The sequence below is a fragment of the Daucus carota genome, chromosome 4 (genome assembly GCF_001625215.2).
Source record: "Daucus carota subsp. sativus chromosome 4, DH1 v3.0, whole genome shotgun sequence".
Taxonomy (NCBI): Eukaryota; Viridiplantae; Streptophyta; class Magnoliopsida; order Apiales; family Apiaceae; genus Daucus; species Daucus carota.
Window position 1 is genome coordinate 38,965,119 of NC_030384.2, and position 27,865 is coordinate 38,992,983.

The 27,865-nt window shown below is 34.4% G+C and overlaps 2 protein-coding genes across 3 annotated transcripts; one reads left to right on the forward strand and one right to left on the reverse strand.

Annotated features, from left to right (window-relative positions):
- Nucleotides 1-881: 881 nt before the first annotated feature.
- Nucleotides 882-14,154, forward strand: LOC108219595 (phospholipase D zeta 1). Its single transcript, XM_017393108.2, has 20 exons — nt 882-1,391; nt 3,197-3,298; nt 3,458-3,573; nt 3,684-3,825; nt 4,746-4,913; nt 5,652-5,825; nt 7,102-7,344; nt 7,436-7,552; nt 8,278-8,417; nt 8,533-8,682; nt 9,016-9,172; nt 9,244-9,717; nt 10,047-10,157; nt 10,677-10,823; nt 10,905-11,102; nt 11,258-11,359; nt 11,549-11,680; nt 12,424-12,489; nt 13,351-13,412; nt 13,506-14,154. Exons 1-20 carry the CDS (start codon nt 1,194-1,196, stop codon nt 13,753-13,755), a joined length of 3,249 nt encoding a protein of 1,082 aa, XP_017248597.1. The 5' UTR covers nt 882-1,193; the 3' UTR covers nt 13,756-14,154.
- Nucleotides 14,155-15,504: 1,350 nt separating this feature from the next.
- On the reverse strand, nt 15,505-27,791 carry LOC108218681 (E3 ubiquitin-protein ligase RKP). Of its 2 annotated transcripts, none has more exons than XM_017391738.2 (11): nt 27,590-27,791; nt 25,754-27,354; nt 24,232-25,059; nt 22,881-23,041; nt 22,406-22,544; nt 19,628-19,711; nt 19,000-19,281; nt 18,756-18,887; nt 17,740-17,939; nt 16,599-16,794; nt 15,505-16,120 (listed from the first exon to the last, which is right to left on the reverse strand). In XM_017391738.2, exons 2-11 carry the CDS (start codon nt 27,248-27,250, stop codon nt 15,818-15,820), a joined length of 3,822 nt encoding a protein of 1,273 aa, XP_017247227.1. In that variant the 5' UTR covers nt 27,251-27,354; nt 27,590-27,791; the 3' UTR covers nt 15,505-15,817. The 2 variants fall into 2 exon arrangements, with proteins under 2 accessions (XP_017247227.1, XP_017247229.1); XM_017391740.2 differs by having other exon boundaries at nt 25,754-27,321; nt 27,590-27,725.
- Between the last annotated feature and the right edge of the window lie 74 nt (nt 27,792-27,865).

Below are 27,865 nucleotides of genomic sequence, written 5' to 3' on the forward strand. Positions count from 1 at the left end.
TCCACATATTTTGATCATTTAATTCAATTAACTTGTGAACAAACACTTTTTTTAAACAGTGTGATTTTTTAAAAGTGGCATCTATTTTGAACGGAGGGAGTATACCATTCATATACTCCCTCCGTCCCACCAGGTTCTTTACAGTTTCTTTTTTTGGATGTCCCATCCAATTCTTTACATTCCAAAACTTACCAAAAATAGTCAATGGGTCCCACCACTTCCCAACTTTTCTTCCCTTTTCACACTACTTTTACTCCCTTTTCACACTACTTTTACTCCACTATCTCTCTTTTATTCATTAAAAATTGATGGGTCCCACCACTTCATCCACTTTTCTTCCTCTTTTCCACTACTTTATACATATTTCTTAACCTCCGTGCCCAAACCAAACGTAAAGAATTGGCTGGGACGGAGGGAGTACATTACTAACGAAAGCCCAAATTAAAACTGAAACCGAACTTAGCTCAAACTTTCAACAAAGAGGCCAATTTGGAATTGAAATGATCTGCTGGCTGCTGCTGCATGTTACACTTACAAGTTACAAGAGGGGTACAACTAATGATAGATACAATAATAATATAATAATAATATAATACTCCCTCCGTCCCAGTCAATAGTATACATTGGGGGACGGGGGCGCGGCACGGACTTTAATGCTTCAATATAGTATAGTTCTGTAAATTATTTTTAAGATTTTCTTTTTTTGTATAAAAGTATAACATTTATACTTTTATACAAAAAAAGAAAATCTTAAACATAAATTATAGAAGTATGTTTTATAAGCGCATTAAAAAGCGTGTCGAGCAGTGAAAAAGAAATGTATACAATTGACTGGGACAGAGGGAGTACATAAAACAAGTTCCAATCATCATGGTATTTAGAGTTTGGGAAAGGAATAAAGCATGTGTTTTCTAGGCATATTCTCGCTGAAACCCCAAGTGTGGGGATATTCTGAGCATATGGAATCGGAATATGCCATGAAAACTAACTTGTATTACACCTCCAGATTACAGACATATTGTTACAATCATTGGCTTTTAATGTTGTACACAAATTCTATACTCCGATTCATTCCGCAGTACTTGCTGTCTTTTTCTTACAAAAGTCTTTAAAAGTTATACGCTTCAACTTCCACCACTAACGTACAAGTAAAAAATTTGTATGTAAAATCTTGAATTTTCAAATTGTATTCAATGTCGTCGGAAAGGCTTCTGAGCGGGGACGGAGAAAATGAAGTGGCCGGATTAAGTTCGTATTCTTCGTTTCGGAGTAGCTCAACTGGAATATTTGAACAATTGCCCAAGGCTACAATAGTATCCGTGTCTAAACCAGATGCTAGTGATTTTAGCCCACTTCTTCTGTCTTATACAATTCAGCTTCAATACAAACAGGTCAGTTGCCTCCTCTTTCTCGGTCTTTTTATCATATTGGAGGTTATGGGACCGGTATCTGGTCTGGTTCTTCGTACGAGTGCCTAAACAGAAGAGTTGGAGTAACATAGCTTCTAAATATTATTATTAGTTTTATTGATATTGCCGGATATGGTGTAATATATTTGTTATTCCCTCTGTCCTACGGAGTAGTATTCATATAAAGTGTGGCACGGATATTATGAAAATGTATAATTTAATAGAATAAAAGTAAGAAAAGTGGGTAAAGTATGAGTGAATGTATTTAAAAAATTTGTATTATAAAACTTTACTAGTTTTAGAATGTGTACAACTGAGAGGGATTTTTAAAAAGGAAATTGTAGAGAAATGAACTGGATAGAGGGAGTATTAGTTGCTACAATTGTAATGCCTGTGATGTGAAATTATAGGTTGTCAGTATTTGCTAGCAAAAGTCCGTAATCAATCATTTAAACAATGAAATTGCAATACTAGTGCATTGTAATGACAGACTGTTTAAACAAGATTATTCTGTGGGGGCACATGCTCGATTATATGATATGGTTTATGAACTGCCTAAATATGAAAGTGACACGATTCCCAGTATTTATGATTGCTAACATAATTAATGGGCTAAGAGCATACACCTCTGTTCAATTAGTGTTCTATTGCTTAAGGTTTTAGGTTCTGTGTTGTGTAAACAAGAACTCGTTTCCCATATTGAGATCTTATAATTAGGTCCATTTGTTCAGTTATTCAAATTTTATTTATCTTTTATTGTTCGTCCATCTAATAAGAATCGTACTGTTCCAACAACGTCATTCTTAAACCTTTTAATATATAAACTTATTAGCCTTGATTAATCTTACTGCATACTCAATTGATCTAAGTTAAGTCGTCTGCAATATTTGTCTCTGTCATCCATCCATCTGTTTTTTTTTCAGTATTTAGCTTGCACAAACTAGAATCATTCATTGTTTTATCTGAATTTTGCCATGTAGCTGAGCATTCTTACCATATAAATTGGTTTATTAATATATATGTAATTGACGATGGACTCCTCGAACTTCAGCCAACAATCTTCCAATTTTCTGAGAATGAACACCGAGCCTACATAATTATGCATATGTTTAGATATTGGGTCAAGATTTTTCTTCTTCAAGGTATATGATTTCATTGTAGCTAAAACAATGGGTATAACTTCTTTTTATTCAATTTGCTAGTATTGAATTGTATCAGGCACATCACATTACAGATTGAGAAGAATATAGGTGGCCTATATTTTCTTGATCCATTTAACATGTTTGGTGGCTCGGTGCTTATTGTCATAAGCACTTTGGAGTTGCTACTACATTGACAGTAGTAGATAATTTGCTGAATTTTAGAATTTGTGTTTGCTCTGACTTAAGTTTACTCACATATGTTCATCAATCATAGATAAAATATAATTCACATAATTAAATAACTATAAATGCTACTAGAGTTTTAAAATTCAAGTTATATGGTTTTGATTTTAAGTTCCAACGTCAATCATAACAAAATGTTGCCTTATATTTCAGTTGAATATCCATATGAGGTTTGGAATTTATATGCAGAATAAATACCTTGAGTCCGAGCAAAATCCTTTACTGTCCAGATAATGTCTTTCATTAAATTCTTTGTGTTTGATATTGCAGAAAGTTTCGCTTGTAACTTTTGGAGTCTGAACTTGCTTTCTGTTATTTGTTTTTCTCTGAAGTAGGTATTTTCAGCAATTTCTTCTGCAACAACTACAGTATATTTAATTCTGTCACAACTCTTCTTTGCAGTTTACATGGCACTTGACAAAAAAGGCTTCTCAAGTTATCTATTTACACTTTGAATTAAAAAAGCGAGCTATAGTTGAAGACTTCCACGAGAAACAAGAGCAGGTAATTTTTTGGTCTTCCATTAATATGATCTTTCTAAGTCAAATTTTAGATGCCCTCAACCATTTACGTTTTCTCTCTTTTTTAATAAGTTTGAAAGTTGTACACGTAATTTATTTTTAATACTCCTTGTATGCTTTGGTTATTTGAATTTGGGGTAAGGTTAAAGAATGGCTCCAAAACATGGGAATAGCAGAGCAGACAGCTGTGGTGCATGATGATGATGAACCCGAAGATGGAGCAGTTCCTGTCTGCACCGAAGACAATGCTAAACATAGGTAATCAGTAGTACAGTAATTTTTCTGTCAAAAAAAAAAAAGTAGTACAGTAATTTTAATTTTACGTTTTTGTGCTCCTAAAGTTCTCAACGAATTCGTTCATTATGCAGATATGTTCCATCCAGGGCTGCACTGCCAATCATCCGCCCATCACTAGGCAGGCAGCAGACAATTGCAGAGAAAGCAAAAGTTGCAATGCAAGGGTACCTTAATCACTTTCTGGGGAATATGGATATCGTGAACTCACGAGAGGTAGTTCCTAAGAAACATATTGACCAAAGAGCATAGTGTCAAAACAATATGCAGAATAGAAATAAACTACCTTTTGCATACCAAACCGAACCAGCAACCAGAAGTTGCAGTCAGGATACTTTTTCTAGTAGATCATGTTAAAAAGTTAAAAACTGTCAAGATTCTATTTTCTGTAATCTAGTGTGCACTCCATAATTATGTGCAGTTGGAGGCTGATGCACATGTTTTACCCTCCTATAAAAATAGTGTGGTTTATTACAATTTTCCAACATACAGAACTATAACTTTATAAAGAAATATCACACCGTACTCCTAAGTGAAAAAATGAAAGATCAAAATGGTAATACTGTTAGGCTGTATTGATAAGTCTTGTTAAAAACAATAGATGTAATATAAAATCAAGATCCAATCTGAGTAATGATTATTACCCATAAAAAATCATAAATGGAATGGTTTTAAGTGATACATTGTTATGTGGTAATAATATCAAAATATACTTCAGTAAATGTGCAGGAAAAATTTACCTGCTGTTTTATGTAAAGAGTATATGTCAATTGCCCTTAATTGTTTCATTTCCACTGCCCTTTAACTACAAGTAGTCAATGTTAAAGTACTTGCTAAATTTTGAGAACTAGTCATTATATGCGGTAAAAATATGCTGAATGTGTTTTCCAAGTCTAGACATATATAATGTGCTAATTATTAATATTATTGATATTCTGTTTGTTTTTCTAAATTAATCGTGAACTCTTCTTGCTACATGTCCAGTCAAAATTTAAACAGAATGAGAATACATATATAGTGACAGGTCTTATTTTTTTTACTAGATGAAGTATTTTCCCACAGCTTCTCCACACACATATGCTTCTTTCTTTGTGCAATCATGTTTTGATTTAATTACAAAATATGATACTTGATAGGTCTGCAAGTTTTTGGAGGTTTCGAAGCTATCATTTTTACAGGAATACGGCCCTAAGTTGAAAGAAGATTATGTAATGGTTAAGCATCTTCCAAAGATTTCAAGAACCAATGCTGAAACAAGTGGTTGCTTATGCTTCTGGTCTTGTTGTAACAACAAGTGGCAAAAAGTAAGGATTCAACATCAAATTTGGTGTACATGAGGTTCTTGTCACTCTTTCCCGATATATGCAAACCCCTTTGTTGTTGATTCTTTAAAAAGTTAGAGCTTGTTTTCCTCTTAGCACTTATCTTAGTTATAAACTCATGAATATTAGAAGTTCTAACTAAATCTAATATGCACATAACAGTCAACTTATATAGTTGTAAATTGTTGTGGCCAAATGTGCTACTTCTATGATGTGCAGGGGAATTATACTTTAAGATCTGGGAGAAAGGAAAAAGCGGAATAGATGTTGATATGTTATATTAAATTATTAATATTACTCAACTTCTTAGTTCTTACCTTAAGACGCCGCAAAGTACCCTATTCTTTTTAAGTATACTCCGCCTCTACTTATGGAGAGTGAATACCAAAGTGTTCCTTTTAATCAGATATCATTAAGAATTGCGGTTAGAGCCTCTAAAGAAGGGTTCTGGTTCAAACCTCATAGATAGCTCTCACTGCAAGATCATGAACTTTTATAATTATATAATATAGACAAAGGTATGTCATATAGAACATCTGCCTTAACAATTTTGGAATCTTGTGTGTTTGTGTGTGTAATGCATTATACTTTTTAATTACACAGGGACAAAATGAGGGGGCCGAGTGCTGATTTAGATACATGTTGTGTGACCTCTTTGTATATCTGTTGGCGACCTTTGTATTTAAACTGGAAAAATTACAAGGTTTTCATTGATTTTAGGTATGGGCTGTCCTGAAACCCGGATTCTTTGCATTGCTGGAAGATCCAAACAATCCCAAACTTCTGGACATAATAATTTTTGACATGCTACCAACTTCAAATGGCGACGGAAAGGGTCAAGTATATTTGGCAGATAAAGTAAAGGAACGCAACCCACTGCGCTATGCATTCCAGGTCAGTTTCTGAACTCAACCTTGATTTGCTGTATATTACGTTGTATAAAAATATATAGGAAAAGGGGGGGATCTAATAATTTATCAAGATCGTCTTTTTTTCTCCAAATGTGTGTTTAGATGCACAAAAATGTGTTTCATTTATTTTTTGTTAGTAAGTAGTAGATATTAAAGCTTAAAACGGGAAAAGCCCAAGTACAAGAAACTTGGTCATAACTCATAGTTCTTAATTCATGAGTAACAACACCAGTCAAATTCAGATTTTAATCAAGTTCCAAAGAAAACAAACAATTTAACTGACAAAGACTTAGTTATGTGATTTAGAGATTGTTATGGATAGTTCCTTGGCATTCTTCCTTCTTAGATGAGCCTTTAGCCATAACCCATAAGGGTCAAATTCTAACCCCCTTAGTGGATCAGCATCTGTGATCTGGATGCCCCATTCTCAATGTTTCGGAGGCTGATAAAGCCACCACAAATTGTTGGGCTCATGAATGTATACCTAGTAAGTCCTGTAGTTAGTTCAGGAGCTGGGTTGATCTCCACAGAACTATCTTCCAAGATTGTTACCCAGTGTGACCGTCTTCCAAGATCTTCTATTTGTGTTTTGTCTTGGTGGGGTCGTGCTCATCAACTTAGTTTTGTTTTTTTCCAAGCTGAGTTGGGTGAAACTTACCAACTGAATCAAAATCACAAGCCAAAGGTATTAGATCCCTGAAATAGTTGTGGTAAGTTGGTAGCATTCAAGTTTTTTAAATGGAGAGAGGTCATTGGTAGTTTTAATTGATTGAGAAGCAACAACGTCTTCAGATTGTAGAGAAAAATTATAGTGTTCAGCTCCATTTTGTCGGGGTTTTATGGAAGATATTAAAATGAGTGAGTAGAGGTAGCTGGGGTATTAGATGACTTTCATACTGAAAGGTTGTGATAGTGGATCTTTATATTATAGAGAAAAATTAAAGTGTTCAGCTCCATTTTGTCAGGGTTTTATGGAAGATATTATAATTGAGTAGAGGTAGCTGAGGTATTAGATGTGTTTTGTAGTGAAAGGTTGTGGTAGTCGATCTTCTTTGAAATGTTTATTTGCAATTTTTTTCTTGAGCGAAAAACTGAAAAAGATGATGGAAACCTGTCACATATGGTCATAGTAAGGGGATTATAATCCTTTCAAATAAAAATAGCCCGTATAAGGAATTCTTACGCGTATTCTGTTGCAGATTTAGCTATTAGCTCCTTCATTCATTTTTTTTTTCTTTAATATCTGGAACTATTATAAGGTTTCTAGTGGAAACCGGAGTATGAAGTTAAGAGCTGGAAGTCATGCTAAAATCAAAGACTGGGTATCTGCAATTAATGATGTCGGTTTTAAACTTCCTGAAGGTTGGTGTCATCCTCATCGATTTGATTCATTTGCTCCATCAAGAGGCTTGACTGAAGATGGCAGTCAAGCTCAATGGTTTGTTGATGGACAGACTGCTTTTGAAGCAATTGCATCAGCAATAGAAAACGCGAACTCGGAGGTTCAAATTTTAAACTTCTATATCTGAACAAAGAATTTTAGTGTTTAAAGTAGTTGACCATCCAAAGACTTCAAGTGGTTTCTTCATGCAGATATATATCACTGGATGGTGGGTTTGCCCTGAGCTTTATTTGAGGCGGCCATTTCACTCTCATGCCTCCTCTCGACTTGATGCTTTACTTGAAGCTAAAGCTAAGCTAGGGGTCAAGGTAATGATGGTGAACACTGCATTTAGTTTATCACTTAACGAATATTTATAAATATACATGAAGAATATCACTGACTCGATTTAGTAATTTGTCCCTGAAATCTACAAACAGTAATTTGTTAACCTGTCCACCTCCACTGAATGATTGCTTATCAAACTTCAGTTTATTAAACATATATAGGCAGTTCGGTATTATATTTTTTGGCGAGTAAAAAGCAAAGTGGTAGCTGAACTTTATCCGTGTTTGAATTTCGGTGGATGGAACTTTAAATTTGCAATAGGGTGGCCATACATTTTTTAATGCATCGAAAAGGTGGCTAAGGGCCACTTTTTTTGATAAAGAAGAGCAGTTTTTTCCTCAGAAAAGTGGCCCTTATCCATTTCTTTGAACATAAAAAAAATATATGGCCAACATATTGCAAATTTCATTTTTCTACTATTAAATATTTCAGATCCTGATGATTAATCAAATAAATTTGGTTCAGTTTAACACTTTAACTACTTATGCATATGCTTCAGATACCAAGCAGCTTAAATTTTGCTCCAATCTAACTACTTTTGTAACATTTTTCGCTTTTTCTGTAACCTTCCTTGCATGTATAACCAATACAAGATCCCTGACAAATGTTACATTTAACTGTCAACCCTAAACTTTAATATAATAAATTTTCTGCAGGAGCAATCTCAAAAACTGCAATATAATGTACTCAATTTAATGTCCTGCAGATATACATTCTTCTTTACAAGGAGGTTCCTCTTGCACTAAAGATCAATAGTGCATACAGTATGAGAAAGCTTCTTCTTATTCATGAGAATGTTAAAGTGTTGCGTTATCCTGATCATTTATCAACTGGAATTTATTTATGGTATGCAGAAACAAATTAAACATGACTAACTTCCAACAATATTACTATTTGCCTAAATATCATGAAGATCAACTTTTATATCTCTGTTATAATTTTCATTTCTGGGTACATATAGGTCGCACCATGATAAAATAGTCATTGTTGACAATAAAATTTGCTTTATTGGAGGACTTGATTTGTGCTTTGGTCGATATGATACCCTTGAACATAAAGTGGGCGATTACCCTGTTGATACTTGGCCTGGAAAAGACTATTACAACCCAAGGTACATTCCCATAACTTCTCTTCTTTCTTTTCTTGTCAAACTTGAGATTATAGTAGTATACTGATTAAAAACTCTATCAATACATAATCTCCTCAATTATGTAAGACTGAAAGAGTTTCATATTAATACTTTGTGTATTATAGATGTATTATAGATATGGAGCTAAATCATTCCTACTATGAAATCACAGAACATATAACTAAAGAAAATACAAATTAGAATGTGTTTTTAGTTGCTGCCTTCTTATAAGTTATAACTTGATCAATGAAGTTATCTGATGCTCAGCGTTTAGAACTTCGGACATTTAAATTTTAGTTATACATGTTTTGTCAGGGAATCTGAACCAAATAGTTGGGAAGACGTCATGAAAGATGAACTTGACCGTGAGAAATATCATCGTATGCCATGGCATGATGTCCATTGTGCTCTTTGGGGACCACCATGTCGAGACGTTGCTAGACACTTTGTTCAGCGATGGAACCACGCAAAGGTGGACTTTTGACTACCTCTAAATTGTACTAGTCTCATATAAAATTTTAACTTAGTTTGTTATTGATGCAGAATAACAAAGCTTCGAGCGAACAAGCAATACCACTACTTATGCCACAGCATCATATGGTTCTCCCACATTACATGGGACAAAGCAAAAAAATAGACATTGATAGTCAAGGGGATGAAGTGAAACATAAAGATATCAGTACACATGAATCCTTTTCTTTCCCCTCTGAAAGTATTCCATTGCTCTTACCTCAGGAAGCTAATCAAGTAGATAGCGGAAGTGTAGATAACAACCTGAATGGCTTCCAATGTACTGGAACTGATCACATTGATCAGGTCGAACCTTTTGTTACTAATATGAAAAAGGAAGTCCCTGCAGATGAGATCAATATAAAAGATCATACATGTAATATGATTATGGAAGACGGGGAATTTCCAACTTCTGAGGACTGGTTGGATATTCAGGAGCTAAGCTATCAGGTTGCTTCAGATGATAAAATAGAACAAGTGGGCCCCAGGACCAAATGCCATTGTCAGGTTAGCTTTACATCTTGGTTATAGTCTTATAGAATTTTAATAAATTGGTACTGTTTTTATGTATTTTTTTTCTCACCTATCAAGTGTAAATAATACCCAGCCTCCATATTATATGACGTCAGTGCCAAGTTTTGACACAAAATTAGATTACTGTAGAGATTACTGTTTTTAAAATATAAGATGTCTGCGGAATGGTTGAAATTCACAATTCAATACTTTATTTGCATGAAAAAATGTGCCTAGATGTCTGTTTTTGTTTTAAATATACTTCCTACATTTGCTTTTACACTTTCTTTCATGTTTGCATTAATGTTACATTCCATGTTTAGATTATTAGAAGTGTCAGTCAGTGGTCAGCTGGAACAAGCCAAACTGAAGACAGCATCCATAGAGCTTATTGTTCTCTCATAGAGCAAGCAGAACATTTTGTCTACATTGAGGTAACATAGCCACATAGAGTGAATCACTATACAATTAGAATGTTGCTTCATGTTCAGTTTTAGAGTAAGGTCAAAGTTTTCATTGCAAGACAGAAGTCCTATAAACTCGAGGATGTGGTTAGTGAAAAAAAACAAAACAAAACACTTCCATGGCTTCCTTTGGCCAATTGCAAAGAACCTTACTTGCTCATTCTTGGCATATTAAAATCAGACTCTTTCTGACAACTACAGAGTTAAACAGTTAACAGTTAAGAAATTACGCAATATCAGGAGCCATTGTTCTAGAACTATAAGTGATAGATCAATGAAGTTTGCACAAATTCATTAAGAACAAGTAGGCATGCAATACGGTTATATGTCAATAGACTAGTCAGAATATGTTAAAGGACTATTCTATATCTGACTCGATGTCTTTACATGAAAGAACAGGCTATATATCTTAAACCAAAAAGTGAATAATAATATTTGTATTTGTTGAAAGTGTTGCACATTAATTCTTCATGAGCTGTTTCCTTGCAGAATCAATTTTTCATATCCGGCCTTTCAGGCGATGAGATCATTCAGAATCGTGTTTCGGAAGCTATATACAGACGTATAATGAAAGCAGACAAAGAAGAAAAGGTTTTTAGAGTTATCATTGTCATACCACTCCTGCCCGGTTTCCAGGTGTTGTTTCTTGTTTCAATAAAAACAGCTCTGAATTCAACTATTCCTCCTCTCCTATCAATCTGATATCTATACAAACAGGGGGGTCTGGATGATGGTGGTGCGGCAACGGTGAGAGCTCTAACGCACTGGCAGTATCGAACCATTTCTAGAGGGAAAGACTCGCTGTTGTACAAGCTTAATACATTATTGGGTTCTAAAACAGATGACTACATATCTTTCTATGGTCTCAGAACACACGGAAAACTTTGCGATAATGGCTCTGTGGTCACAAGTCAGGTAGTCTTAACACGCGTATAATATACATACATACACCCTGTTGTAATAAATTGAATAATTATTAATTAAAGCCAAAAACAAAAAGCACTTCCGTAAATACTGACAAAGAAAAAGATGATAAGAATATTTAAGTTTTTGCTGTCGATATCATGCAGGTGTATGTACATAGTAAATTGATGATCATAGATGACCGCATTGCATTGATTGCCTCATCTAATATAAATGATAGGAGTTTGCTTGGATCAAGAGACTCTGAGGTAATAATCATTATATTACTTGAGTACTGTCTAAAAATGTCCGCACGAGTTTCCAATATGCAGACAAAGTGTAGGTAATCGAACTTCTTTAAAAAAATGCCATGGACCCGACATTGCAATATATCTTGATTATAATCTATAACTGGGAAAGAGTAGATGTTAATTTTGATGCTGAAGTTTTTGCTTTAGATTGGAGTCCTCGTCGAAGATAAAGATTGGGTAGAATCATCTATGAATGGAGAGCCCTGGAGGGCTGGAAAGTTTGCATATAGTCTTCGAATTTCCCTGTGGTTGGAACACCTTGGTCTTAATCCTAGTGAGGTCAGTAATACTGAACTTTATATAATCAGGTATCATCTTTATATATAAACTTTTTCTTATATTTGGATATAATTAACATTCCACCTCCAATCATCATCTATATCTGTATGCATGTGTATCGACTATCGACTACATGGGGCTCATTTGTTTAGTTCTGAATGGAGCTTAATGATACTCAGCTGACCGATTCTTCTTATTCAGATTGTTTGGGCTTTGTTCAAAATTGGCTGGTCCAATCTCACAATTGCTTAACCGGTCATTTACAAAATCCTGCGTGACTCATTCATACACCTGCAGAGTCACTTCGCACCCATATTAAAAAAGCTGATAAATTTATCACTAGATACGTACACATAATCATTATATATTTTCAATAATTCGGCTTTTCTTAACTTATATAATTATTCAAATAATTTTATTAAATGACTAACTAAATGAAAGAATTTGAAAAATTAATTCTTTATGTTTTTATTTATTATAAAATATCATTATGACATCATGCACGGTTGTCCACATCAAAATTGTCACATAATTTAATATATCGTATAAAATAAAATAAAAATGTCATTCAGATATCATGAAATATATCAAATAATATTATTGATTCAGATTCAGATTTTTGATTGATTCATATCATTCAGATATATTAATTATTCAGATGAAAATCATTCAGATTTGCCAAATGGCCCCTAGTCTTTTAAGTTTCTCTTCAATTATGAAACATTATTCTCTTCAAATTTCAGATTAATCTAATCCGAGACCCTGTGGTAGGCACTACATACAAAGATTTGTGGTCAGCGACTGCAAAGGTGAGAGTTAACTGGATCTTTGACTATTAATTTTGGCTTCTTATTCGGGTGTAATGTGCTTATATAGGTAATAGATTATACAAGAACAATGCACAAATTAGATGCCAAGTATACGGAACTCTCACTGAAAGTTCATTGCAGCTTGTTATTCTTTTTGTTTACTTGTCGAGAGCTGCAGTGGCCTTATCTTAAGTGATCATTACCAGCAGCCATATGTATGCTCATGCGCTTGCAGACACACACACATACGAGTATATGGTTCATATAAAATTATGAATTTGTTTTTTTCAAGTAGATTATTACTCCAATCTCAAATTAGATGACCTTTTTGACAAAAAAAAATTCCCAAAATAGTTGGGCCTCTCCCTTTTCAATACCCATTTATCAACAATCTTCCAACTTTACCCTTTTTTATTTATCATTTCCAATGTACCATCTAGCTACAGTACTACTCCTATAGAAGTCAACACAATAAATATGGGCATAGATGGAAAAATGAACAATCATTTAATACTCCTTAATATGTGTGAAATGAGCAAAAGGCTCATCTAAATTGGGATGGAGGTAGTATATTATTATATTTGTTTGAATTTGAGTATACACCCGAAATTCTGGAGATTGGCACCTTGTTCTTTATAGTTTAGCAGGTGTCATTTTGTCTCTGTCATCTGTCTTTGTTAGCAGAATATGTTTCCCGTATATTTTGCTCTCGTAATCATTTCAAAAGTAATGCATACCACATTTATTTTCTTTTTCTTATATTAAGCTTAAAGTCAAATATCACTTTAAGTCCAAGACTTTAAGCTTCACTATACAAGCTAGTCTTTTATCATATCTGATGAGATACTTTGCATCTGGCAGAGAAATGCAGCGATCTACCATGATGTTTTCGCTTGCATTCCAAACGACAGTATACATTCCAGGTACCGGTGTGCTATGACATTCCTCTGACTCTCACACTGTTTATCATTCTCTCATCCCCTCTAAATTATTCAGTGCACCTTTGTGAAATGTAGATCTGCACTAAGACAAAGTGTGAGTCATTGGAAAGAGAAACTTGGCAGTACGACAATTGATCTTGGGGTAGCTCCTGAGAGACTACAAATCACAGAAAATGGAGAAACCAAGGTAATTGACACGGTGGAAAAATTGAAGGCGACTAAAGGATTTCTTGTATCTTTTCCGTTAGAATTCATGTGCCAAGAAGATTTGAGGCCTATGTTCATTGAAAGTGAGTTTTATGCTTCCCCTCAGGTCTTCTACTAAATATAGTAGTATGTTGAAGTTCTTTACACCATCCAACAATTGTAGATACCACTTATACTAAAAGAAAAGAAAAAACAATTAGGAGAGTGTTGAAGTTAGGTTGAGTAAATTAGAAGAGCATATATGCTTCATCAGTTGTTAAAGGTCGTACCTAGTCCAAAATACTCCAACAACAGCAGGTCCGGAGAAAGCCCCCATGTATGCAGCCTTACCCTTAATCTCACTAAGAGGCTGTATTCAGGTGTTCGAGCCTGCGACACTTGTGGATAGTTAGCATATTTAAATAATATGATACAATGATTCTGTATGTTTTCGAAGATACTGTGAATATTCCCATTGATAGTTCCCTTGTAACTCCTGGACTCATGTATATATATATTCATCACCTGATTCTTTCAACATGGTATCAGAGAGCTCGTGCTATTCTCTCGATTCTTCTTGCTCATTTGACATGCTTACATATAGTCATTTTGGTCATTGAATTTAGCTATATATTAGCGGGGATATAAGATTGCGGTTAGCAACTTAAACAACGCTTCCGCTATCTGTAACATACCAGCATCTTCATTTGCTGGAAACTCATATATTCATTCTTCTGCACAATCTTTTGTTTTTACTACTCTGGTTTCTTCTCATTAAGATTTTTAGTTCATTTCACATATTTGACGATAAGTTGTCATTTTCATTTACATGCACGATCAATATCTAATACCCCTAAATTGTTTTGAGAGAAAAAATACAATCATACAGATAAAAAGTTTCTATGTGATTATATGAATTTTTTTTGTCTTTTTGAAGTTTCTCTTTTATAGTGTGAAGTTGTAAAATATAAGTGACATGCCTATTTCTGAAAGTCAAGCATTTCAAATGTTTGAGGAGAAATTAAAGTTTTGGATTATATTAGAGTTTTGATGAAAAGAATGGTTTGATTTTGGTGTTTGATAGTTAGCTGCGATTTGGAATATAAAAATTAATTTTCAAAAAATATTTTAAGAAATTTTCTAATTAGAGTTTTGGTATGTGTTGATTAGGTACAAAAATCTAATCAAACAGTTATTAATCAAATTATTTCCTACAAAACAACTAATTTAATATGCTAGATAAAATAATTCTTCAATCTCCTAACCGCTAGTGTTATGAAATTAATGGCTAATTATCTGTTATAAAATTAGGACAATAATTTTTATGTTAAAATAAAATATATTATCAGCTACAATTTCAATTATTTTTATTATCAATCTCATCATAAAAATTCTGTGTGTATACAAGTATACAATTCACCTTCTGTCAAAAAAAAAAGTATACAATTCACCTAAGGGTTTAAGTGGGTGAGTGGCTCATGTAATTCCTTCCACCTGAACAGAACATAAGAGCAAGTCCAACACTATGCTAAGAGGTTCCCTAAAAATATTATAAAATAATATGTCTTAGTGATTTAGCACAAGATTTAGCGCATGAGCTCCAATAGTACTCCCTATATCCATTCCCTATTACTATAATAATATTAAATAGTGGAGGAGAGAGGGAAAAAAGAGAGGGAAATGATGTGAAGGAGAGAGAGAAATGAATATTTTAATGATAAAAATAGTTTAGAAGTGGCTAGCATATTCTAAAAATAGGGAAGGGGAGGCTTGTGCTAGTGATTTAGCACATCACTAGCATAGTGTTGGAGTGCAATTTTATCCCATATTCCCTATTTTTGGATTTAAGACTTGATTTAGCACACCTATTGGACTTGCTCTAAGTTCCTAAAGGAGACAGACAAAAGATTTTATATTTCATTTTCAACAGTGTTTACATAGCAATGCCCTTCAGCATTCCTTACAAAAATTTCCTATATAGTCCACCAATTCCCCAAGCTCCTGCACTTCTCAATCTCCGATTCCATTCCTAAGGACCAAAACCCAATATTCGATTTTTGTCCCCCAAACCCTAATAAATAAATACCTACGATCATAAATATCTTTATCCTTGCTTTGACCCACCCTCAACTATACATTCTACTGTAAATATACCTGGCAACCAGCCAAGAGGCATCTTAGCTGGAAGAGAAACACTAAATTTAAGCTGCCTTCATGTCATTCGGAACAATTTTAGTGACTGTTGCATTGCAGAAGAAACATCTCTGGCAATTTAGAAGATGCCTTGATATGCAGCCAAAACAAGAATTATGGGAACACGGTACAAATCTAGTGTCTGCATCACAGGCATAACATATGCAACACGTGCCATCATCTCCCTCTACTTCTCCTTCATAAAATTTCCTCTCGGATTCATGAGCTTCGGTTCGACAAATGAGGAGGCTTGAGATTTTCTCTAGTTGCCTGAGTTTTGCAAGTTGAACATCCCCCCTAAAGGACGCAGCCTGTAACATTAACACAAGTTTATCATTAAAAGATAAGTCAAAAACATTACAGGTGTTTAATGTAAAGAAAAAAGCTATGCTGCAACCAAAACAATTAACCCACTACATAAACCACCTTTTCCTGTTCAGTAAAATCTAAAAATACCTAGTAACTACACTCTCAGTGCTTAAAATAAACCCCACTTGAATAGTCAATGATTAAATAAAGTTTTGGTATAACTTAATAGAACAAAAATAAACCAAATTTAGCATAGAAACCATGTAATCAACAATGCATCATACATAAAAATGCTTTGATGAGAAATTTAAGACAAATTAGCTACCATATCATACAGAGTTCTATTAAACAAAATCTAGGGTGCTCTGTACAAATTATGAATGCATTTAATGGTATCTGCCTATAGGATCTAGACATGTCATGTAAATCGGTGTCATGTAAATTGGTACTATATGACAAAAAAAAACAAAGAGTACTTACCCAATCATATTCAATAAGGTACTGAAAGCCACAAACAACTGTATCAGGGCAGTCCATACTAGCAAATATCCCAGCAATATCATTGTCCTTTGTGTTCATACTAGTGTCAAACAAATTTAAGATAATGCCAGCAAGAGGTGCTAATATCATGCCTCTGTTTATCTTCTCCGGAGACTGGCCAGGTCGTCTGATTGTTCTGCATTGAAAACGTTCAATATATAAGGGGAGATTTTAAAAGGTCCTCAGAAGAGTCCTGCATCTCTAATGCAAATTTGACTTTTAAGCAACAGTTAAAGTTTTATACTAAATAATATTTGACCAATTTTTTTAATAGAACTGTTATAACATTCTTGTGTAATACTCCCTCCGTCCCAGCCAATTCTTTACGTTTGGTTTGGACACGGAGGTTAAGAAATATGTATAAAGTAGTGGAAAAGAGAAAGAAAAGTGGGTGAAGTGGCGGGACCCATCAATTTTTAATGTATAAAAAAGAGATAGTGGAGTAAAAGTAGTGTGAAAAGGGAGTAAAAGTAGTGTGAAAAGGAAGGAAAAGTTGGGAAGTAGTGGGACCCATTTACTATTTTTGGTAAGTTTTGAAATGTAAAGAATTGGATGGGACATCCCAAAAAGGAAACTGTAAAGAATCTGGTGGGACGGAGGGAGTACTAATATAGCCTAAGAAGAAACTATTGTACTAATAAATCACCAACCTCAACAGATCGATCTGTGTCAGTGATTTGGACATATCTGAGCAAAACCAAATCCAATATATAATATGATTTGTAAAGCATGAAAAAATTTCAAAGTAAGATACATAATTATATATATATAACCACCAGGGAATATCCTTCTGTATCAGCTGACAGGCTAGATTATAGGCACTTGGTTTTTACCTCTTCAATCCACCATCCGCTAACACCGAAATCATCTAGCAGTTGGGCAGCCATAATATAAATATTGAAAAAAAGGTCATCTCTGGGTTTGTAACTCCAGGATTGATTATTTATGACAATTAAAAATCCTGATTAGGTATATTTACCCTATTTAAGTAATCTATGGCCTTCTCTCTTTTAGAAGATGCAAAACATAATATTTTTTATTATTAATAACAGAAACGTGAAACACGAAAATAGAAACATACAATTCAATGAAATCGGGATCAGCCACAGCCATCAAGTGATTCAAAATAAAGACAATCAGCTCAACCAATCTACGCAGGTTCATATCCGAGCCTGACAAGAATGCTTGTGGAATTTCGCGAGTGCAAAACTCTAGCACTCTCGCAAGATTGCATGAGAGATCAAATATGACACTACATTTCCTTTGTTGCAAATCCATTATCTACAAAGAACAATGTGAAAGAAGGTTGTAAACAGGCAAAGAATGGAACAAGAGAACATTCGGGAGTAAAACTCATATCAAACACCCATAAGCAATAATAACCAATATACATATCATAAGTAATTACTAACGAGTAGGAAGACAGGATGTTAATGAAGTAGCATAACCATACTATATTACTTAGAGGTCCAAACCTTGTAATATGATTCAGTAATGTTAGTGTTCATGAAAAAAATGGGATCTAGGAAATTATTTTACTTCTATAAGGAATAAAAAGTTTATGAATTATATGTATTGTAGTAATATCATATAGGTTCCATTACTTGAAATTTGAAAAATCAAGAATTAACTTGACTCTTTACAATTTTTGGTCAACAATTAGATAAACTTTCTGTTATTCCATCTTCATACAAAAGAGTCTAAATAATGCAATCACGTGACTTCGCATCCTACATGTCGTCCGCTTAATATAGGGACCAATTACCTAATTTGGAGAGATGTCTAAAAAGATGACTGAGCAGCATTTTAGTTATAAAGTTTACATGATGCATTGTTGAGAACCTGAGAGAGAACTATCCTTGTCACATTCCGAAAAAGGCATAAATAGTATTCACAAGGTCTCTAATAGCCACTCTAGAGCAGAATTACGCTACACAGTACAGCACCAGAATCGTTTCCACCTTTGCTCAAAAAATTATTATCCAACGTCGTTAGGCTCGTACTGACACAATGATGCTAATTTTAGCTATTACATGTTTGTCACTAATGGTAGACTGTAGACAAGTAATCTAGCTGTCACATAAGTTTTCAATTTACCTTGTACTTCTCTTGGATTTCTCTAATTGAAACAGAAAACTCTGTCATCGCCCAGCTTAGAGTGTTAAATAGGCGATTGAGGAAAGCTGAGAATAACTCTTCATCCCCGATGCAAGCCTCCCGCAGCAAATTCTTTTAAACAAAAGATAATAATAATAACTATTAAGTATTGCACTCAGTCGAGAAATACATGATAAGAGGTTATAAAGAATGTTACAGGTTATCACAAGGTTAATCAATCAACCTGAAATGTAACTGATGATGTTGAAGATTCGCCATGCTTAGACGAACCAAAGCCAGAACCCTTGCACAAACGGAGAAGTATATTTGTTACAGGAATCCAGGATCTGTTATCAAATGCTGACAACAATGCTCTGGGTAAACTTTGGGTAGCTGCTTCATTCATCTCCAAAGCAGCCAGAGATTCCTTGTATTGTACCAACACAGATATAGATTGGAGAAGAAGATCCTTTAGCTCTGCACTTGATATCCTTGGATCGTTGAAGTGTGTAACAATAAAACTCACCTATACACGAAACATATCCAACACAAACTCAATTGGAAGGTACAGATAAAAACAAAATAAATAAACTCAATTAACACATAAACATGCTAAAACTATTGAGGCTCAAGTGTAGAATAACTTTTGGAAGTAAGTGTACGCTAGCCTTTAGGTAACCTCTACTCGCTCTTTGCATAGCAAGTCCAGTAGCTACAACAAAATAGTGCAATCTAAAATTGAATTGGCTAAAAGCTAATACTCTCACACCCCCAATAAAGCATGCATCCATCTGGCCAAAAATAAAATCATGCATCGAGTCACTTAGGTACTAAATTGCATAAATTAGCAGAAGTGTACAATGTAGACGTACAAAAGAAGCAAGGCCTTGATTGATAAATATTGCACTGGGAACAAAAGGAGGATCACTCTTACGCAAGACATGGAAGCAGTCAACCTGCGAGCGACAAAAGAAACCCCAACGAACAAAATCAGGGACAAAGTAATTGCATATGTTCAAATACTTAAGAAACAGTGGCATAATATAGTAACTGACTAACTGCAACGAAACATGCAAATATTGAAAGAAACCACAAATGCTAAAGAGCTCATCAAATGAGTGATTAAAATCATGGACGAAAGTAAAGGATAGGCAATGAAAAAGAAATTATCGGTTAAAAGTTATACATTTTTAACTCCCAGGAAGTTCATAAAGTCCAAGTATCTGGACCTAGGGAGCACGAATGCGGGTGCAGATGCGGGGGTGCACTATATTAGGATACAGAAATTTGGCAAATATAAATATATTATGATTAGGGTGTGGGGAAATTCGGCAAATTTTATAACATTAAAAATATATTATTTTTATATCTTAAACTTTAACTAAACCGGGGGTCTTCACACAAACAGCCTCCTTACTCTTTTTGAGTAGGGGTATGGTCCGCGTACATCTTACCTTATGCTCTAAGTGGGATATACTGGGTATGTTTTGTTTGATTTTATATATTTCAAGAGTAATCCATAATCTATATTATATTATTAAAACTGAAACATTAGAAGTTTTGATCAATAGGTCAGTATTTGAGCCTATTTACGGGACTTTTAAATTATAACATGTTTTAACTCTTAATGGGTCTATTTAACTATAATTAAAACACATTTAAAAAAATTCTCATTAAAACAAATCTCTCAGGCTGAATTATTTGTAAGACTTTTGATGAGCTTAACTATTAGAAACTTATTCAACATTAGAAAAAAAATACTCCCTCCCTTTCAATTTACATGTCCACTTTCAAATTAGTTGTCCACTTCAACTTTCGATGTAAAATTATATTTCCAAAGTCAATTCTACTTCACATATTACTTATTTATATTTCCTAGATCAACCTCATTCCACATATTATGGTCATTTAATGCAATTAATTTGTGAACATTCATTTTTCGTAAACTGTGTGATTTTTTGAAAGTAGACATCTAATTTGAAACGGAGGGAATACTTATTGAACATACTCAATAAAAATTTATTAACACCTAACATTTTTATTAATTATTTAGAAATCTGTTGTAATCATACAACCATATATTATTCTAACATAAGTGTATCTTCAAAATAAAATTATATATTAAAATATATATAATACAACAACAAATACTTTAAGTCACTCGTGCATCGCACCGGTTATAAGCTAGTATACTATTAAAGCCGTAAAATTCTGGTTGGTCGGTTGTCGGTCGGTATTCGGACCAATTTACGTGCTTTTTAATTTTAAAACATATCTTAACAGGCCAACTCTATATAAATTATAACAACTTTAAATATATAATTAAACACATCTATTGAGCCTATAAACATAACTATTGAGCTTATATATTCTCGTGTATGTTTTGACGGCATAATTACTAAAACTTATATTAACAGGCCTAATATAAACATATTAATTCAAATACATGCATGAGCCTGTCAATGAATCTGAAACATACAATCCTAACACAAAATATATATATATAAATAATAACATAATAAAATATATACAATAATATATACAATAAGAGAGTAAATATTAAAATACATGGGCATGGCATAGGATATAAGCTAGTATTGTATTAAAACTGAATAGTTAAATAATTATCCTTAACAATTTATATTATAATCACTTAATAACACAACTATTGCATTATAATATAGTCAAGTGATCAAATAATCAACTAAGTATATGATTAATTAATCAACAATAATTCTCAAGATTCCACACAACCCCAATAATCAATCGGGAGCGCAGTGCGGGCGAGTGAGGGAAGCATCCCTTCTTCCTAAATCTGGACCATGTTTGTTTCATGTGATTATGATACCCATATTACTAGCTTATTTACTTTATATATCTATATTTTACATCATTATGTGTCCCATATTCCCATGTATTGTCAATCAATTTTCTGGATCATTTACATGGGATTTTAGCACCGCACTACTAAGAGGGTGGTATTTATATTAATCCTCAAAAATGGACTACAAAGTGGTTAAAACTAGTTATTCAGCCTGGTAATTCATGCATCTTGCTGGGATTATAGTATATATATATATATATATATATATATATATATATATATATATATATATATCACCAATTTATTAAAATTATTGAAGAACATCTATGTTCAGCAAATTGAACAAATGTTCTGCAAACTAAACATATTCCGCAGGATAAAATATTTTATAATATTCTGCATGCAAAACATACATGATATTCAAGATTTTATATGATATAATGATCTTTGTACAACATGATTTGCAAAATTATGTGTTTTGCAATATTTTTATGCAATATTTTACTTGCAGAACATAAGTGGTCTCCACGGTCTCCAAAAAAAGTGGTCTCCATAGAACTTTACTATATATATATATATATATATATATATATATATATATATATATATATATATATATATATATATATATATATAACTACTTTAATGTCTCTTGATAGATGATAGATGAGGTAAATATAATTGAATATGAAGAACTTCAGATATGCCTCCAATTATACTCAAATGCAAAGACCATCGATGTGATGGCACCTGTCCATCACTGTAATATATAGATAACAGGGCTATTTTTATTTTGCTGAAAGGAGAGGAAGACAACTTAACCTACCAGAGTCTCAAGATAATATTCAGGAATATAGATGAAGACGGAATCCATTTTGCTAAGAATCAAAAGCAGTTGAACAATCCACATGCATGTTGCATACATTCCCCGCTGCTTCCATCGAGCACAAAGTGAGATGCGATACCTATTATCCATATAGAAGCATATGAATATAATCAAGGGCCAAATAATACTCAAAAGCAGTTAACAAATCGGAGTCGCTAGAAATTTACAATAGTATAAGACCACTAGCAACCTAACACTGACGTGCTAAACACAAACTCCCACTGGTGTAGGTATTGCAAACCCTATGACAGCTATAGACAACAAGAATAAGCGTATCTATTAGCCAAGTGACATTTAGGCTTGTTTAATAAAATTGGAACAGTATTCAACATACAACAAGAATGTATGCGGAAAAGTCATTAAAGATATATATCTTTAATTTTATGAACACGTCTCTCCAGAGGATCAAACTCACCAGGCACATTTTCTAACACAATCCATTAATTCTTCCCGATATACAGTACGAGCTTCCTTCAAACGCTTTAATTGCTCCCCGGTAGCTCTTTCACGTATTTGCTTATCAGTTTCTTCCAGGAGCGAGATTGATTGTGCCTGATGAGATATGCATGATGATGCCTAGCACAAAAAAAAAAGATCATGCCAGATGCAATTTTCAGCAACAGAAAAAAAGCAAAGGATGTTCACATATACAGCCATAAATAGGTCATTTACTAAAAAACTACAGCAACATCGCACCAAAATGTCCAAGGCAGTTATTATTGCACAAAGGAAGCGGAAACTAGAAAAAGAAAATAAAACAATATTTTGAATGGCTGACAGAAATGCATAATATGAAAGAGGTGGTGCTTCTACTGGCAAAAGAATTTTTTAGACAAACATTCATACGGAAAGATGATCCGAACGCGACTAATACAGAAATTAGAATAAAAATTAACATGAAGACCTTACTGCAGCTTAAACACCTTTACCTGACTTCAAGAAAAAGTCAAAGGAGTGAACTTTTAAAATAGTGCTTTAGAAAGTCGGTCATACTACATGAAATATATATATTTATGCATCACTGCCATGACAAAAACATGTCAGTCACCACCAAATTAGTATGCTAAACTCTGGAATAAGAACTAATAAATGCCACGGTACTACTTATCTTGTGGTACAAGTGCAAGAACACCAATAAAATGCACTGTGGTTGAGGCCTAATTTTTTATTTCCAACAATATTGTTATAGGAAAATTGTTATGGTCTCATATTACTTCCCCAACATTATTGTTATAAATATAACATTATGGATTGCAAACCAAAACTTTTCGCCTTTATGAAGTTGGGAAACTTTAATGTAACCCTTCTTTTTTATGGTTGTCATGAACCTTGCAACAAGTGCCGCAAGACAAGATGAACAAACCACAATAACCCTCTTGATCTATTTTGATATCACCCACATATATGACTGACCACCAGGTATAATATAAAGAAATCGCCTTCAGTTTTTTAAGCCATTACTCAACTTTCAGATTCTTTCCTTTCAATAGGTCCAATGCACTAGTCAAGAACCCTTAAAAAGAAAATCTTGAAGAGCTTATATTCACCAAATCTACAAGTGTAGAAAACATAATATAACTACCTGCTATCCGAACTATTTACCTACTACTACCCACCTCAAGTCCCGACTATGTGTATGTCAGTGGAACATTTATATTGAAAATTAACTACGTTCGTCTAAGATTCACTTCACTCAACATACACCGAAAATATTTCGAATGAGATTATGGAAAGACGAGGGTGGGGGTTTATTTTCAAATTTCTACCTGTTTGAAGATTGGTGCAAGACCCAGATGATACAATAGAAGCAGTGCATCTAACAGTTCCTCTTCTTCAAGTATTGCTGAAGACATATTGCTCTCCCTTGGAACAATTCTCGCCCATTGCAATGACCGATAACCAAACCCAGATTCTGACTGATCGCTTGTGCTAGGTTTGTCAGCTATCTCATCGTTCAAACTTCCAGTACTGCATTCAGCAGCACCATGAGATGCTCTCTCTGGAAGCGAGCTACAGTGACCCTGAGAGTCTTTTGCGGTATATCTGACAGGATTCTTTGAAGTTCTTGTAAAATCATCATAACTTGAACAACAACACGGCTTTGTCCTACCAGAATGGGTTACTTTGATTCCTTCGCCGTCCATACACCCTTCTTCCCATCTAATCACTTCATCTTCCTCGTCCTTACTTACAGGATGCGATTTTGATAGATGACTATATGATCCTCCAAGCCTGGAAATATCAACTCTGTGAGGATTGTTTTTTAGAAATAAGGCAACAGGAAAACTTTGTTGGCCACCCCTATGAAGAAAACCAACATCAGGGCTCACATCAACTCCGCAACCTTTTATCCAACCACTAAAACCCCCTGTTGAGGAACCTTCTGATAAGAAATGTAGTATTACAGTATATAGGGAAACAATAGCCGAGTTACTTGACACTCCTGGGGGAGGCATATTATGATCTGCTCCCCTGTTCTTAAAAAGTAAATTCTGCAGAAATGTCCTAAACAGAGAACCAGGTGACTGAGGAGGTGTTACAGGTGGAATAAACTCCAAGACCAACTGGCAGAGCTCCCTATGCTTCTCCTCAATCTGCAAAAAGTAGCAATGAGCGATTATCAGACTAAACGAGGCAAGTTTCTGACGAACTTAGATGAACCACCTAATTTGAACATTAGAACCATTTATAATAACATATTAAACAAAATCTGAAAGAATGCAGGTTTATATGTACAGGACTTCAGTACCACATACAAATTCTAGTTGGACTCCAAAAGGTTCTACAATCAAAAAAAAAAGAATGAAGAACATATACAACATACATGCAAGTTACAAAAACAAATATATATATTCAATCATTATTTTATTATTATTCTGGGAAATAAAAAGGAGTGACTAAACATATCAATATGAAAAAGCATACTCAAATATGACAACCTGCTGCAACAGATGAACTGATGCAGGACAGTACTCAAGACCACAAATTACTGGGGAGATTGAACTGAAGAGCAAATATCTACCCCAAGAATAATCCCCAAACAGATAATGAAGCAATAGTTAGAGATAAAACCAATATGAATAATCCAGCGTCCACTAAATGTATGTGCCATGTAACATATATATACTAGAATATAAAACCCTGATGGACTGATAGCCTGAAGCAAAAAAAGGTAGAATAAATAACAAACCAGTTTAATGATAATATTGGGACTGATTTCATAATGTGGATAGTAAAATATATAGATTTAGAACCTAAAAGATGCAATTAGTTCAGATAAGGACGTACTTTATCCACTGCCTCCGCCAAGGCCGTAGTTGTCAGCATCATGCTACTTTCATAAGAAATGTCCTCGGATGAACCGGGCCACCATACACAAGGCATCATACAACGAAGGTCCTGCTTATTAGGAATCTTTTGTGACAGAAAAGCTTCAAACAAGAATTCAAAATCTGACTTCCACCAAATTATCATCAACTCTTCCCGTCTCAACATGTGACACACCAATGCCAGATAAGGATACGAACCAGAATATGGGCACTCAGTTATAACAACTGATGCTGTCTTGCAACAACATGCTATGGCATTGAAGATATTTTCAAAAATCAATGTTGACCCTTGAAACTCTAACAATATATCAATTACTCTATCCAACATTCTATAGTCATGAGGCGCGTGCAACTTAAAAACTTCAATAATAAAAGACAAAAGTGGGCCCCCTGCTATATATTCTGCACTCCCAGCTTCTGCATCAATTGCTACATATAACTCCCCGATTATTGCTCGAGAGACGGGATTAAAAATGTCTTCAAATGAAACAAATCTTTTCAGTCGTCTCATTCTATCGACAGTACTAGAACCAGACGTCTCCATGCACTGAATATCCAGCAATCTTGAAAAACAATGCAACAAATGAGCAGCAAGAGAATTTGTTAAAGGTGGAGGCTGAATTGGAAGGAATCCCTTAATTGGATGTCTAAAGGGGCGAGCCCCAAAATTCAACTCACACCTTTCGCCCTGAGAAAGAGAAATTGCAGGATAATACCCTAGTCCAGGAACCATCTTGCGAATCCCATCGAATGCCACTCCTAGAGAAACACCATTTCTATAAAATGAAATTTCATCACGATCCAAGTCTATGCAACATCCAATTACATCACCAACAACCCACGATTGGCCGTAAGCTTCAGCTTCTTTATTCCATTTACTGACCCTTTTCCCGTCATAAGCATAAGAATCATCAGCATCCCCTACGCCTTCATGATCGGTAAAAGGGCAGGAAAGAGTCACCCATCCAAGCTGCTGTATACCAGATGTTTCAAGAATAACTTCAAACATCCATTTTCCTTTCCATACGCAAGCATTAGCCCTTGCACTACTAAACATAGCATTACTCTCGAGAAGAAGAGGCGGCTTTACAATTCGAATATCACCACAAACACTAGACTCCTCTATCATAACTTTGTGAAGACCATACCCATCCCCCATTGTAGACACCCCAGCTTTATGCCTTGCAACATTATTCAATTTCCCATAACTCTTAGAAATATCATTTCTTATAATAGCACGAACTGTATTAGTATCAACCGGACATGTCAGCGGATTAATCGTTCTGTAAGGGAGATCAAGCACGTGTTCAAGAGTCCTTTCAACCGACTGATCACCAAAATCATCACAATACGAAATACGACGGTTCTTCTGCGAGCTCTCTTTCCTATCGTCATCATTTAACACCACAGCCAACCCCGACGTAATCCCTCCAATCCGCAGGCTGTCTTCAGCCATACGTAGCCGTCACAACACTTACTACCCAACCAGCACAACAACCTCTAAAAACCTAATTCAATCCCAACCACCTAATAAATAATATCAATCAAACCTCCAATTACCTAGCAAACAAGTCACACGCATATTTCCACAAATCATATCAGTCTCGAAACAATTCACACGCAAATCCATCCTTATTCCTCAATTAACAAAATTCAGAAATCACGAAATTTGAAACACAAAAAGATTAAACCAACCCTAGCTGTTTCCAGTACCAAGTATACAAATTCAAAATCATCACATACATACATACAGAACACATATACACAATAAACAATCAATTGAACAGATACTTACAGGCGTCTAATCTGTTGCAGAGAAGAACATAGAAACAGAAGCAAACTCAAATCAGGGCTTCGCACAAGTCATTGATGTGCGTGCGAGCATGGTAATTGATAATATTAATAAATAAAACATGTGCTTATAATTTACAAATAACAGAAAACGAAAGGTGAAATAAGAGAGTATATATATGTGTGTGAATATAAATAAAAATTCCAGGAAAATTGGGGGAAAAAGCAAGTCTAAGCTGGGTGTGATATAGCTGACCGGGAACAAGGAAGAAGAAGCCCT